Genomic DNA, 15,272 nt, shown 5'->3' on the forward strand with positions numbered 1-15,272 from the left:
GGTACAGAAGAGGAATTTCTGTGATACCGAGATTGAGATATTTGTAGGAGAAGTTGAATCAAACCAAAAAATACAGTTTGGACACTAAATGCTGCAGGTGTGACCAACAAAAGATAAAATGCTGCGTAGGAGAAAGTAACAACTGCTGTTAATGCTGTTGGGTCAGAGGGAAGATCACTGAGAAATAAAATAAAAAAAGCTGTCTTTTATATGAAGGTAGATTTGTGTCTTTATTATTCAATAAAAAAATATATTTTCAATAAAAAAAACATTCACTTCAATCAAAAAAACCCTCTTCAAAGAAAAAATTTTTTTTTAAATTGAAAATATATTTTTTTGATTGAAGCAACCTTTTTTTGATTTAAAAATAACGACACAAATCTACCTGTATACTTGTATAGCTTGTCACACCAATCATTCAAAATGTCCGCTAAATTACTAATTGAGAATTTTTTTAAATTAGGAAACAGGGAACATGTGTGAAGTAGGGATGTCACGATTATAGATTTTCTTGGTACGATTACTGTCAGAGAAATAATCATGGTATTACGATTATCACGGTTATTATGCATCAATTAATTTCACAACACTATGAACGTGTAAAATCAAATATAGTCTAAATACATTACTGATCTCTTAATAATATAAAGGACCAGTTATTAATCCATTGGGGGAGTGTTTGAAATATCGAAGTCTTTAATTGTCAGCTATACCAAATGTTTAAGTTTATTTAAAAAAATGTTTACAATACAAATGACACACTAACATTTAACCAATTCAGCGTTAAGTTAGTTAAATGGACCAGTATCTGTGCATTTACCTTTACTTTGGCGCCACATCTGCCGATATGGCTCCAACATCATCTTTTTCAGAAAGTGGCGCTATTTAGGAATCTTTACGATCAATTAATTGTGGTGTTTAATACCACGATTAATTGTGAAAACAAGTAATTGTGACATCCCTAGTGTGAAGTTTGAGTTCGCTGAACACTGTGACTCCTCCACTGGGTTCTATTTGTAGTTTCACTGTTCCACCACTAGATTTTGTGTGTACGCTAAACATGGTCAGAGTTGTGCTTCAATTTACGCACATTCCTAAGCACAAGTACAAGTTGATAAATTCCATACTTTGATAAATAAATGAGGCCCCTGGTTGTAACGGTTACAGCATAAAACCCATGTAAGACCAGAGGAGCCGTCCAGACAGGAAGCAGAACAGGAGCTGCTCTGTGATTGGTTGGTTGAACCGAGCTCTGTGATTGGGTGAAGCAGAGACGAGGCGGGAGGCGTTGATCTGCCACAGGCTTTTATTGCAAAGTGGCTTCCTGTGATCTCAGAAACAACGTTCCACTTTAAGGCTCCAGATGTCGTGTTGTCGTTGTTGTCGTCGTTGTTTTGTTTTGTTGTTGTAGTTGTTGTTGTTGTTGTTGTGGTGCGGTCGTCTCTCACTGCTGGGTTCAGATCTGCTTCCTGTAGTGTTTCTGTTTCTTTACAAAATAAAAGTGCAGTCTAACTAACTCTGGTGTGACGGTTACATTCAGACTGAAAGTAAGGCGACGACCAAACAGAATGACGGTGAGTCCGACAGGAATGAAACTGAGGTAAACGAACGTTAGCGCGCGTGACGTGACGTGACGGGAACGGAACGCAGGGAGGGACTCGAACCTGTAGTGTTTCAACACAAAGTGCTGCTGGCTAAATAAACGTCTTCTCTTCTCTTCTCTTCTCAATGCATAGTCGAACAATGAGTCTGCCTGGGTGGGTTGAACATACCGGAGAAGAAACAACACTTTTTTTACAATAATAAATAAAGTCATATGTAAAAAAAAACCCGTGTGCTGCGGGAGGCGGAGCTTCGCTGTGGGGGGCGGAGCTTCGCGGCGACACGCGGCTGCTTCCTTCACATCGACTTTTTTGGCAAAACTCTGGTGAGAGAAACAACCGTCCTGTGGGCTCGGTCGGTCGGTCGGTCGGTCGGTCGGTCGGTTGGTGAGTCGGTTCGTTTGTTTTCTGCCAGCTGAACAGAAGTCATGTGGCAACAGACTGGGCGGGGTTTTGCATATCGTTATGTTAATGAGATCTCCTTCGTGTTGGGGGGTAAAGAAACAAAAAAAAAAAGCAAAAAAAGAATAAAAAGACAACGAGGCCTAAAGACGCTAACTCCTTCAGGACGTGGGACAGACAGAGCGAGCTGCGGGGTGAAGCGGTGGCGTGTTGGGGTGACGGGGGGGTGGGGCAGGGGGGGCGGGGGGGGCTTCGGTCCGGATGGCACGGCGGTTGGCTTGGCTCCGCTCGGCTCGGCTCGGCGCCGTGGCGACATCACAGCGGTTTGCCCTCCAGGGAAACCACCACGTTGCCGCCCAGCTTCTCGGCCAGCGTGGTGCGGTCCTGGATGTCGTCCAGCCCGTTCACCTGCCACTCGTGTTTGATACCTGACGAGACACAACGTTAAACAATGTTAAAGAATGTTAAACAATGTTAAACAATGTTAATCCATAATGTTAATCCATTTGTACTGTGGGTTCAGTTGCCCCATCCAAGGTTAGCACAAATGTAATTAATATGCTCAACTTTAACTTCAAAACATGATTAAAATGTAAAAAAAATGTAAAATCTAAAAAAATGTTCGTGTCTTGCCTCACTCCCGAGTCCATGACCAGCAGATAGACACCATCCTTTCAACTGTGCGTGCAGTAACAAGGGAGATAGAGCCGTATCACCGTAATTAGCTTAGCTCAAACACTGGAAGTGTATGGGTAGTGTTAGCCTGCCTCCACCTAAAGTCACTAATTAGCTTAGCTCAAACACTGGAAGTGTATGGGTAGTGTTAGCCTTCCTCCACCTAAAGTCGCTAATTAGCTTAGCTCAAACACTGGAAGTGTATGGGTAGTGTTAGCCTGCCTCCACCTAAAGTCATCAGAGAAACTCTTCAGCAACTCTAAACGGAAACCGGCGGCCGATCTTGGTCTCAGAGCTGACAAAACTCTCCGGTAAGGCATCTTGAGCGGTCAAATGCCGCTAACGGGACCAGATCGGTCAAAACGGAGGGTTCAAGCAAAGACGCTTTATTTTGGTTCAAGCTAGCTACATCGAGGGTAGGTTAGCTTCCTGTTTCAAAGCAAAAGCACAAATTCTATCGTCATGGTTTTCTGTATGTAAAGGGCAACGGGTGTTTTATTTTGTGAAAGTAACCGGAAGTGTGTTGGTCACAACGGCTAGCTTGAGTAGCGCCGAATTCGTCCCAACAAAATAGTAAACAGCTGGTATTTAGACAAATTAACGACACACTGCTGATCTAAACGGCTACTTTCTCACCTAAACATGTTTGAAATGTGGATAAAGTGAAATATTTACAGAGTTTAGAGCTAAAATGAAATCAGCTTCTGACTGCTGATTTCAGCTTGGGTAGGAGGCAGGCTAACCAGTGTTTCCCCCAGAAAATTTGTTAGTTAAGGTGGTGTCTGACCTGTCGACGGGGGGGTAGCGCGGAGATCTGTTGACGGGGGGGGGGGGGCGGATCGATCGACGGGGGGGACGCACCGCGCCGTGCCGTATTAAAGTTTCGCTTTCAACACGCGCTGCTGTTATGCGTGCGTGCTTCTCTGTGGTGTGTATGTGTGTGAGACGATGCGGCCTCAGGAGTGAGACAAGACACGGAAAAAAAAAGTTAAACTATCCCTTTAAAGTATATTTTTTGGCTTTTTGTGCCTTTATTAGGTAGAACAGGAAATGGGGAGGCAGAGTGAGGGGGAATGACACGCTGGTTCCAGACGCTTCTGTACCGGTCGGTTCTGTCCTGACTGTGACTGGCTCTAACGACGGCGGTAAAATCAGTTTTAATTCTGTTAATATGTCACTTTATTACGTTTTAATATGTTTCCATGGAAACAGTAACTGTTTACATCCCAACATGTGCTCAGTGTATCCACATGAGGCCCGTTTTGGGAGCAGTGAAGCTCCAGCGGTGGGAGCAGTGTGTCGTCTCAGAGGCAGCAGCGTTCTCCTGAGGGGATCGAACCTGCGTCCTCGTCCCGGGGGAGAAAACGAGCCCAGTAACTTATGATCTCATTGATTAGTTAGTCTGAATGAGAAGTGAAGCTTCAGCTGTGAACTGGACAGAAGAGCAGCGCTGCCTCGGGGCTCTGGACACAAACCTCCACGTTTAACATCAATGAGTTCATGTTTTATAGAATGAACTGAACCGTCTACGTTACATTTAATTTAAAGGCCCCATGGCATGAAAAATGTGATTTTTGTTATTTTTTCGTGCTTGGGGAGGTCTCTGGGCCACGTATATAGATGATATAGATGTATATAGATGATATAGATGTATATAGATAGACGTATATAGATGATATAGATGTATATAGATAGACGTATATAGATGATATAGATGTATATAGATAGACGTATATAGATGATATAGATGTATATAGATAGACGTATAAACTGCCCCGTGCATCAAACTGGTCATAAACGGAGAAACACACACCGCCCATTTGTAGGAACTGTCTCTTTAAGACGAGCAGATAGCACTTCCTCCTTTCTGTGATGTCACACACAAGGTAACTCCGCCCACCGTGACCAGTTGTTTTCTTTCAATTTGTATGAATGCAGCTTAGGTTTCAGTTACTTGCCTGTGATTGGCCCGACCACATGCCACTCAAAAACAGTGAGCCAATCAGAGGAGAGGTTCTTCTCATTCTCTCTTCTGATTGGCCAAATGACCTGTGGCTGCTAGAGCTCCAGAAAGAGGCAACAGAAAGGGGCAGTAGAAACCATATGAAGCAGATCACAGGTACTCAGAACCAATGATACATCTTGTTAGGGAAATAAACCCAGAGAAAAGTGCACAGCATGGGCCTTTAAATCTAAAAACAACAGAGAGAAATGTGTCGCGACGTGTTGGTTTGTTTGTGCTCCGTCTGCTGTTTCTGATTTCTGTTAACGCCAGTGTGGCCGAAAAAAAAGGGGAAAACGTTGGTGCATGTGGAGGATCGTCTCGAACCGTCTTCATTTACGATCAATAATCTATAACCAATGAGACGACATCACAGGACTCACCTGTAAACTTCTTTTTGATGGCGTCTTTAGAACTGGCGTAGATCATCTTACTCTTCAGTGGAGCGCCCTCTGGAGCCCTGAGGACAGACAACACAGGGCAACGGTGACAACACACACGTGTGTATGCATGTTTATAAAAGGTAAAGGTGAAATCCTGCGATCTGATTGGTTGTTAACCGTGGTATAATGAGCAGTTACCACGGCTACTATTCTAAAGCCTTATCACAGCGTAGGCTATCACTCCGCCTCAGGCACGTATGACTGGTATGAATGGAAGTTGTTGTCATGTATCCATGACAACGGACTGTTGCAGTCCGTAGCAACAGACAGTTGATGTTTTTACGATGTTAAAAACTGGAGTAAAGTAGTGTAATTGACATGTTGAAGGTGAACTTTGACCTCCAGAGGGTTAACAATGGTAGAGGGGACTGAGCAGTGACAGAGCTACTTGGAGCTAACGTCTGGACAGCTGGGAACAGATTTTTATTGGATAATATGTATTTCTGGTTAAATAAAACTACATGAAATTGATGCGTATCCCTCTTTCATATTGTCATTATTGGTAACCGTTTTATAAAAGCAATATATCACTCCAGGCCGTGGTCTATGCTCATTCTACCACTCTAAGGGGGTGTGCCTGTCGTGATATATTGCTTAAATGAAATAATGCAAAAAAAAAAAAATCTGTCAGAATAACATGACAGGATAACACGGGGACAACACAGTGTGTGCGTGTGTATGCACTTACACACACAAACAGGGCACATGGACGGGTCGTGTTGTAAAGGTGATAAACGGTGATGCGCTAAATTGCGCTAATATGTTCAAATTAGGGATGTGCACGGTTACCACGGTTACCCGAGTACCCGAGTAGGTAATCTGCTACTCGGTTATGAATTTATTACCCGGTTAACCTCGGATTAAAAAACCGGCACGTTAGAGCAACAGTCTAGTGTCGGATCAAACTACATCATCAGGCCGTGGTTCAGCTTTTTGTCGTGTTAAACAGTTTCAGATCAAGCAGCAACGTGATTTTCTGCTGTGTAAAAGCGTTTTTGGATCGAGCCTCGGACTTTCAAACCTTTTACAATAATCTGTGGTGGTTCCCTCGGCGACGACAGGTGTCATCAAGTCTGGTAGAAAATCTGCTGCTTTCAGTTTACAAACACTCTGAAACCTTCCCAGTTATTTCCTGAGACGATGCGAGGCAGAGAGGACCGAAGGCACCAACATGTAGTGTGAACTAATAAATAAGCACCGCTAATGATTTAAAAAAAATAAAAAACAGTTTTCTCCTCCGAGGCCGCGGCATAAAGATGCTCATCTGCCCCGTATGAGCATCTTCACCTCCATCTCTACTCTTATTATCCAGCTGACAACAGTGTGTCATTAATGCGACTGTCTGACGGACAGAGGCATTTATGCCCCGGCTGCGCTCTGTCAGTCAGACATGACCTCATTTTATTTTTTATTACAGTATTCGGTTACCCGGGTAACACCAGGTTAGGATACTCGGTTAGGAAATTATTCGAAATGCCCATCCCTAGTTCAAATGACTGAACCCAGTCATGTTGGGCGCTTCAGTGGGTCAGTGGCGGACTGTCACTGCACACACTCCAAAGTAATGCTGCATTCTAGAAAACTCTGATTTTTCAACCTCCTAGTTGAAACAGTGCTTTGGAACGCCATCTCATGTCGGAGATCGATAAAGTAAAAACATTTAAAAAATCAGTTTACAACGCAGCGTTCCGTGATTCTTTTGTTAGTTTACTTAGTATACAGTTATGTTGTTGCGATGTATCATGCAGATAAGATTTAAAAAATAAGACCTTTGAGAACGAAATTTAAGACTTGTAAACTAAATTTAAGACCTTTTCAAGGCCTGAATTTATGGATATCAAATTAAAACGTTTTCAACCCTGTTCTACAACAAACACAGCACACAGGACATGACCAGAACCCGGATACTGATCATTACCAGGATACTCAAGTCCATGGAAACACACTGAGTCACAACACCTGCTGCTCTAAATGACCTGCCCCCTGTGGGGTTAATAAAGTTGTTTTGAATTGAACTGAATTGAATTGAGGAGACTGGTTCACTGGCTCCCTGAGCTTCAGGAGGAGGAGGAGGATGAGGAGGAGGAAGAGGAGGAAGAGGAGGAAGAGGAGGAGGAGAAGAGGGAGGAAGAAGAGAAGAGGGAGGGAGAGGAGGAAGAAGAGGAGAGGAGAAGAGGAAGGAAGAGAAAGAGGAAAAAAGGGAGGAAGAGGAGGGAGGAAGAGTGGGAAGAAGAGACAGGAGGAGAGGAGAAGAGGGAGGAAGAGGAGGAAGAAGAGGAGAAGGAGGAGGAGAAGAAAAGGGGAGGAAGAGGAGGAGGAGAAGAGGGAGGAAGAGTGGGAAGAGGAGAAATGAGGAGGAAGAGAAAGTGAAGGAGGAGGAGAAGAAGGGGGGAGAAGAAGAGGAGGAAGAGGAGGAGAAAAGGGAGGAAGAGGAGACAGGAGGAGAGGAGGGAGGAAGAGTGGGAAGAGGAGGAGAGAGGGAGGAGAAAAGGGGAGGAAGAGGAGGAAGTGGAGGAGGAAGAGGAAGAAGAGGAGAAGAGGGAGGAAGAAGAGGAGGAGAAAGGAGGAATGAGGAGGATTGGGAAGAGGAGGAGAGGAAAAGGAGGGAGGAAGAGTGGGAAGAGGAGAGGAAGAGGAGAAAAGGGGAGGAAGAGGAGGAATGAGGAGGAGTGGAAAGAGGAGGAGAGGAAGAAGAAGAGGAGGAGGAGAGAAAGAGGAGAAAAGGGAGGAAGAGGAGGAAGAGGAAGAGAAAGAGGAGAAGAGGGAGGAAGGCGAGAGAGGAAGAGTGGGAAGAGGAGGAGAGGAAGAAGAGGAAGAAGAGGAGGAGGAGGAGAGGAGGGAGGAAGAGAAAGAGGAGAAAAGGGAGGAAGAGGAGGAGGAAGAAGAGGAGGAGGAGGAGAGGAAGAGGAGGAGAGGAAGAAGAGACAGGAGGAGAAGAGGGAGGAAGAGGAGGAGAGGAAGAAGAGGAGGAGGAGGAGAGGAAGAGGAGGAATGAGGAGGAGTGGGAAGAGGAGGAGAGGAAGAAGAGGAGGAGGAGTGGGAAGAGAAGGAGAGGAAGAAGAGGAAGAGAAGAGGAGGAAGAGAAGGAGAGGAAGAGTGGGAAGAGGAGAGAAAGAGGAGAAAAGGGGAGGAAGAGGAGGAGAGGAAGAAGAGGAGGAGGAGAGGAAGAGGAGGGAGGAAGAAGAGACAGGAGGAGAGGAGAAGAGGAAGGAAGAGAAAGAGGAGAAAAGGGAGGAAGAGGAGGGAGGAAGAGTGGGAAGAAGAGACAGGAGGAGAGGAGGGAGGAAGAGTGGGAAGAGGAGGAGAGGAGAAGAGGAAGGAAGAGAAAGAGGAGAAAAGGGAGGAGGAGAGGAAGAGGAGAAAAGGAAGGAAGAGAAAGAGGAGAAAAGGGAGGAAGAGGAGAGAGGAAGAGTGGGAAGAGGAGAGAAAGAGGAGGAAGAAGAGGAGGAAGAAGAGGAGGAATGAGGAGGAGTGGGAAGAGGAGACAGGGGAGGAGAGGAGGGAGGAAGAGGAGGAGAAAGAGGAGGAAGAAGAGGAGGAGGAGGAGAGGAAGAGGAAGAAAAGGAGGAGAAAAGGGAGAAAGAGGGAGGAAGAGTGGGAGAAGAGGAGGAGGAGGAGAGGAAGAAGAGGAGAAGAGGGAGGGGGAGGAGGAGGAAGAGGAGCAGAGAAAGAGGAGAAAAGGGAGGAAGAGGAGGAGGCGGAGGAGGAAGAAGAGGAGAAGAGGGAGGGGGAGGAGGAGGAAGAGGAGAAAAGGGAGGAAGAGGAGAAGGAGAGAAAGAGGAGAAAAGGGAGGAAGAGGAGGAATGAGGAGGAGTGGGAAGAGGAGGAGAGGAAGAGGAGAAAAGGGAGGAAGAGGAGGGAGGAAGAGTGGGAGGAGGAAGAAGAGGAAGAGAAGAGGAGGAAGAAGAGGAGCAGAAAAGTGAGGAAGAAGAGGAGGAGGAGAAGAGGAGGAAGAAGAGGAGCAGAAAAGTGAGGAAGAAGAGGAAGAAGAGGAGCAGAAAAGTGAGGAAGAAGAGGAGGAGGAGAAGAGGAGGAAGAAGAGAAGCAGAAAAGTGAGGAAGAAGAGGAAGAAGAGGAGGAGGAGAAAAGGGGAAGAAGAGGAGGAATGAGAAGGAGTGGGAAGAAGAGGAGGGAGGAAGAGTGGGAAGAGGAGGAGAGGAAGAAGAGACAGGAGGAGAGGAGAAGAGGAAGGAAGAGAAAGAGGAGAAAAGGGGAGGAAGAGGAGGGAGGAAGAGTGGGAAGAGGAGGAGAGGAAGAAGGGACAGGAAGAAGAGGAGGATGAGGGAAGAAGAGGAGGAAGTGGAGAAGAGGAAGGAAGAGGAGGGAGGAAGAAGAGGAGGAATGAGGAGGAGTGGGAAGAGGAGGAGAGGAAGAAGAGGAGGAGGAGAGGAAGAATGAGGAGGGAGGAGAAGAGGGGGGAGAGGAAGAGGAGGAGTGGAGGAGGAGAAAAGGGAAGAAGAAGAGGAGGAAGTGGAGGAGGAGGAGAAAAGGGAGGAAGAGGAGAAAAGGGAGGAAGAGGAGGAAGACGAGGGAGGAAGAAGAGGAGGAGGAGGAGGAGAGGAAGAAGAGGAGAAGAGGGAGGGGGAGGAGGAGGAAGAGGAGGAGGAGAGGAGAAGAGGAAGAAGAGACAGGAGGAGAGGAGAAGAGGAAGAAGAGACAGGAGGAGAGGAGAAGAGGAAGAAGAGACAGGAGGAGAGGAGAAGAGGAAGAGGGAGGGGGAGGAGGAGGAAGAGGAGAAAAGGGAGGAAGAGGAGGAGGAGGAGGAGAGAAAGAGGAGAAAAGGGAGGAAGAGGAGGAGGAGAGGAAGAGGAGAAAAGGGAAGAAGAGGAGGAGGGAGGCAGAGTGGGAAGAGGAGGAGAAAGAGGAGGAATGAGGAGGAGAGAAAGAGGAGAAAAGGGAGGAAGAGGAGGAGAAGAGGGAGGGAGAGGAGGAGGAGAGGAAGAAGAGGAAGGAAGAGAAAGAGGAGTTCATTGATCCCTGATGGATGGATGGATGGATGGATGGGTGGATAAACGGCGTACCAGAAGATGAAGACGAGGTCCTCCTTCTTGGACTCCTTGGTCTCGTAGGTGGCGTCGTAGAGGCCGTAGCGACAGTCGTTGAGGGGCAGCAGCTTGACGAAGCAGGCGTAGGGGTCGTCCACCGTCTCCCCGATGTCGCCCACCAGGATCTGCTTCCCCTCCTCCACCACGATCTTCTTCCTGTCCTCGCTCAGGCAGAACAGCACCGCCTTCTTCCTCTTCCTCACCTCGTCCTGGCCCGACGACTTCCTCACCTTCATGTCGTTGAACACACGGATCACCTCATCGTTCACTGTCACGCCGGACGCCTGAGAGAGCGCACACACACACACACACACGGGGTTAAAGGGATAGTAGCATGTTTTTAACTCTAGAACACTACAAAAAGTAACATCATCACTAACGCCGGGTATTTTTTACCCGATATAATATACCCATAAAAGAAGATTTCTCACCAAAGTATATTAAAATACAACAATACATGGCAAATTGAAGTACACTTCCTTAATTTTCCACTATACAATGTTTCACAAAATGAAAAAAAGGTATCATGGTGACCCTATAAAAAAATGTCCAAAATTTGTGATTTTTTTCGTTTTTTTAACAAAAACTTCCTTAAAAAAAAAACTAATGGAGCTGGAACTTTGTCCTTCAGACCACCCATCTGTGGGACATTTGAGACTTATTTGGTGGAGTTAAAAGAAAAAAGAAACATTTTCAGCATCACCAGAAACGGTCGCCAGATTTAGATACATAAACACTAAGGTTGGGTGAAATCCACCCGAACATGAGCCTGCTGAAAAAACTAGGGATGGGAGCAGGGAAACATGCCTTCAATGACGTCAGTGAGCAGGATGAAGCTACAGGGACCATGAAACTCAGACAACAGCAACATAATGAAAATTATGATTATTAAAATTTAATGGGTGAAAATCACCCGACATTAGTGTTCTGGGGTTAAAGTGTGGTTGTATGATCTCCAAATAGCCCCTAAGTACTTTAATTGCAGTAGAAGACTCTCTGCACTCCTCCCGTTAGCAACGCCAGCCCATAATAGCCCTGCCCAGAGATTTACAACATACAGTGTTGTGAACAGACCCAAAGAAACGGCCTATTTTCACGGCCTAAAAGAGGTTTTACCTGAAAAAAACACCCAGTTCCATTGTTCACTATAATATAATTTTTTCCAGGAAAAACGCAGTTTTTATTTGGACCTAACCAACTGCTGATCGGCGGCGCTAACCCTGGGCGGAGGGATACGTGAGTTGGTTAGGTCCAAATAAAAACTGTGTTTTTCCTGCACTTTGAAGGGCTGGAAAAAAATATATTATAGCGAACAATGGAACTGTGTATGTTGTTTTTTTCAGGTAAAACCTCTTTTAGGCCGTGAAAATAGGCCGTTTCTTTGGGTCCGTTCACAACACTGTATGTTGTAAATCTCTGGGCAGGGCTATTATGGGCTGGCGTTGCTAACGGGAGGAGTGCAGAGAGTCTTCTACTGCAATTAAAGTACTTAGGGGCTATTTGGAGATCATACAACCCCACTTTAAAAAAATGATACTATCCCTTTAATGATCTGTTATTATTATACTTTTATTTATTCTACGTATTTCTATCTTTTTCTGTTCTTATTCTACGACCGACTATCAGGGCCACATTGAGATTTTTTTTCTTTCACAGACTTCGAGAATGAACTCATAATATTACGAGAAAATTGTGTGTTTCTCATAAAATTATGACTTTGGGGCGGTGCGTCGTGGCGCAGTGGTTAAGGCGGCCGCCCCATGTAGAGGCTACAGCCCTCAGCGCAGGCGTCCCCGGTTCAAATCCCGCGTCGGGCAGGCCTTTCCTACATGTCGTTCCCCCTCTCTCTCTGCCTCCCCCTTTCCTGTCTATCTATACTATGTGCTGTCAAATAAAGGCAAAAAAAGCCAAAAAATATACGTAAAAAAAAAAAAAAAGATGACTTTTTTCATTCTCGAAGTCTGAGAAAAAAAACAACAACTTAAAGGGATAGTTCACCCAAAATTCAAATTTCACTCTTCTCCTCCGTGGCTTCTCTGAGTTACAGCGGGGCTCCGTGCAGCACTGCATGTCCATATGACGGTTGAGAACGGAGCTCACTTTTCTTCGTCCAAAAAGACACACCAAAAAACATCCAAATACCTCCATAGTGCTCGTCTGTAATGTCCCCCGACATTACTTCTGCTACAAACAAGCTTGAAATATAGACTTATTTAATTTTTTTTCGGAACAATTTCACATTTTGGGGCTTCAATACAAGACGGACATTACATACGAGCAGCATGGAGGTATCTGGATGTTTTTTGGTGTGTCTTTTTGTTACGAAGACAGTTGGTATCCATTGACAACCGTCATATGGACATGCACTGCTACGCCGAGACCCCCTGTAACTCAGAGAAGCCACGGAGGACTCTGAAACTTCTCCCAGCCCTTAGTCCACATGAGGTGGAGGAGATCATGAGGGACATTTCAATTTTGGGTGAACTATCCCTTTAAGTTTTTATTTTATTTTTTATAACGTTAATAAAAAAAAATTTAAAAAATCCTCCCCGGCGGACCGGCCCAGACAGCTCCAGACTGCTGCGCCCTGATTGGCCGACAGCGTGTGTGTGACAGGAACAGCAGCATGAGTCAGCAGGTTTTTAATAGCTGATGACTCACAGCTGAACTCCAACCTCTGCTGCTAACACGCTGCTGCTGCTGCTGCACAGGGAGGCAGTGAACGCACCACAGAGAGGCAGTGAACGCACCACAGGGAGGCAGTGAACGCACCACAGAGAGGCAGTGAACGCACCACAGAGAGGCAGTGAACGCACCGCCACAGACAGTAGCTACTAAGTCAATGGACCATATTAAGTGTTCATGAATGCACCACCTCTTAAGAGTCTGAACGTGCCACTAAGAAGAGTCAGTGAACGCACCACCATTGTAAGGGACACGAGGAGGGGTGTCTGAATGCACCGCCTTCGCATAGAGTCAGTAAATGCACCGTCATGTATTGGAGTCAGTGAACGCACCACCACAGAGTTGAACCTCTGTCCACAGCTGCAACAACCAGTCAATGAATGGATTAACTGATCAACAGACAATCAATCAACCAATCAGCAGCTGTCTGTCTCCACTCGTCTTCGTCTTCGTCTTCGTCTTCGTCTCACATGATGATTAACTGAATCTGGACTAAATGAGACGTTTGAGGACACAGGACATTATAAGACTGTTTAAATAAAGTTAAATAAAGAAGTGACGATCAGCTGATCCACTGGTGTTGATCAGGATCGATTATTGATTCAATCTTAAAGACGACTGGTTAGTTTTTAACTAGAACGATGAGTTCACTGACAGAAAAATGACCAACGACCATCAAACCAGAGAAAATAAACTGAATATTTGTTGTTTTGGCTCTTTGGATCAATAATATTATTGATATTTCTACATGATTTACTAATTTACTAACCCAATAAACACCCAGATTCACCACTAACTAGTCCCATTAACCAGCTGACAGTCACACTAACCAGTAACCGGCCCCATTATCCAGTTAACACTCCCATTATCCAGTTAACACTCCCATTATCCAGTTAACACTCCCATTAACCAGTAACTAGTCCCATTAACCAGTCAACAGTCCCAAAACCAGTTGACAGTCACACTAACAAGTTAATAGTTACACTAACTAGTCCCATTAACCAGTTAAAGGTCACACTATTGAGTTAACAGTCACATTGACCAGTTAACAGTCACATTAACTAGTAACCAGTCCCATTAAACAGTTAACTAGTCCCATTTACCAGTTAAAAGTCCCATAAACCAGTTGACAGTCCCACTACTGAGTTAGCAGTCACATTAACCAGCTAACAGTCCCATTTACCAGTAACCAGTCACAATAAACTAGTTAACACTCCTATAAAATCAGTAACCAATCCCACTAACAAGTTAACAGTCATATTGTCACTAGTCCCATTAACAAGGTAACAGTCCCACTACTGAGTTAACAGCCACATTGACCAGTTAACTAGTCCCATAAACCAGTCAACTAGCCCCAGTCAGACCAGTCCCAGTCAGACCAGTACCAGTACCGGACTGGTCCTGGTTCTGGTCCTGGTCCTGGTCCTGGTTCTGGGCCTTCTCTCCCCCCATGCAGCAGCAGCAGCAGCAGCAGTGACTCTGCAGTCTGACTGAACTGACCCGGCTCAGTCCAGCAGCCGAACCGAACCGAGCCGGTCCAGGACCAGGTCCAGGTCCCGGTGGTTCCGCTGGGTCCGGGTCTAGTCCGGTTCTAGTCCGGGTTTAGTCCGGTCTATCCCGGCTCCGCTCCCCGGTCTGTCCCGGTCTGTCCCGGGTTAGCCAGCCGGGATAAGATGGCCGCCTCGGGCCACACGGCCTGGAGGCCCAGCTAGTCCGCTAGAACACCAACCAGAACCACATATAGACCCAGAACCAGACCCAGAACCAGGACCAGACCCAAAACCGGGAGAGGGTCTGGGTCCGGGTCTGAGCTCCGGACCAGACACCGAGGCTCCGTGAGACTGAGGCCGAGCAGCGGAGCCTCTGGAGCGGCCGCCATGCTGCTAACATCACGCTGCTGCCGCGGAGCTCAGGCTACCGAGGCTACCGCTACTACCGAGGCTACTACCGAGGCTACCGCAGAGGGGCCACCACAGTCCGGCTGGAGCTGGACCTGGACCCGCCAGGACCAGGACCCGGTCCCTCCGGTCCGTCCGGTCCCACGGGGGTCGAACCGGGTCCGAGGCGGCAGCGGCCGGTTCTTACCATGATGTTCCGAGGTTCGATCGCGCTGCGTCGCCGTCAGATCTGAGTTTGTCAGGGGTGAAAGGTAGCGGGGAATGTGGCCGGCAGGGGGGAGGAGGGAGGAGGAGGGAGGAGGGAGGGGGAAGGAGAGAGGAGGAGGAGGGGGAGGGAGGAGGAGGAGGAGGGAGGAGGGAGGAGGGAGGGGGAGGAGGGAGGGGGAGGGAGAGGGAGAGGGGGAGGGGGAAGGAGGAGGAGGAGGAGGGAGGGGGAAGGAGAGAGGAGGAGGAGGAGGAGGAGGAGGGAGGAGACGAGAGAAAGAGGAGGAGATGAGAGAAAAAGGAAGGAGAGGAGGAGG

At 46.7% G+C, this 15,272-nt stretch overlaps 1 protein-coding gene across 1 annotated transcript; it reads right to left on the minus strand.

Annotated features, from left to right (window-relative positions):
* Positions 1-1,288: 1,288 nt before the first annotated feature.
* Positions 1,289-15,016, minus strand: cfl2 (cofilin 2 (muscle)). Its single transcript, XM_085768149.1, has 4 exons — positions 14,939-15,016; positions 10,145-10,452; positions 5,064-5,140; positions 1,289-2,431 (listed from the first exon to the last, which is right to left on the minus strand). Exons 1-4 carry the CDS (start codon positions 14,939-14,941, stop codon positions 2,319-2,321), a joined length of 501 nt encoding a protein of 166 aa, XP_085624275.1. The 5' UTR covers positions 14,942-15,016; the 3' UTR covers positions 1,289-2,318.
* Between the last annotated feature and the right edge of the window lie 256 nt (positions 15,017-15,272).

Source organism: Trachurus japonicus, chromosome 22 (genome assembly GCF_045865225.1).
Source record: "Trachurus japonicus isolate A0001 chromosome 22, Traja_1.0".
NCBI lineage: Eukaryota > Metazoa > Chordata > Actinopteri > Carangiformes > Carangidae > Trachurus > Trachurus japonicus.

Coding starts and splice junctions, on each gene's coding strand:
- cfl2 (XM_085768149.1), bottom strand. Junction 5,141..10,144: donor GACCTCGTCTTCATCTTCTG/GTACGCCGTTTA, acceptor GTCTGTCCTCAG/GGCTCCAGAGGGCGCTCCAC. Junction 2,432..5,063: donor CATCAAAAAGAAGTTTACAG/GTGAGTCCTGTG, acceptor GTGTCTCGTCAG/GTATCAAACACGAGTGGCAG.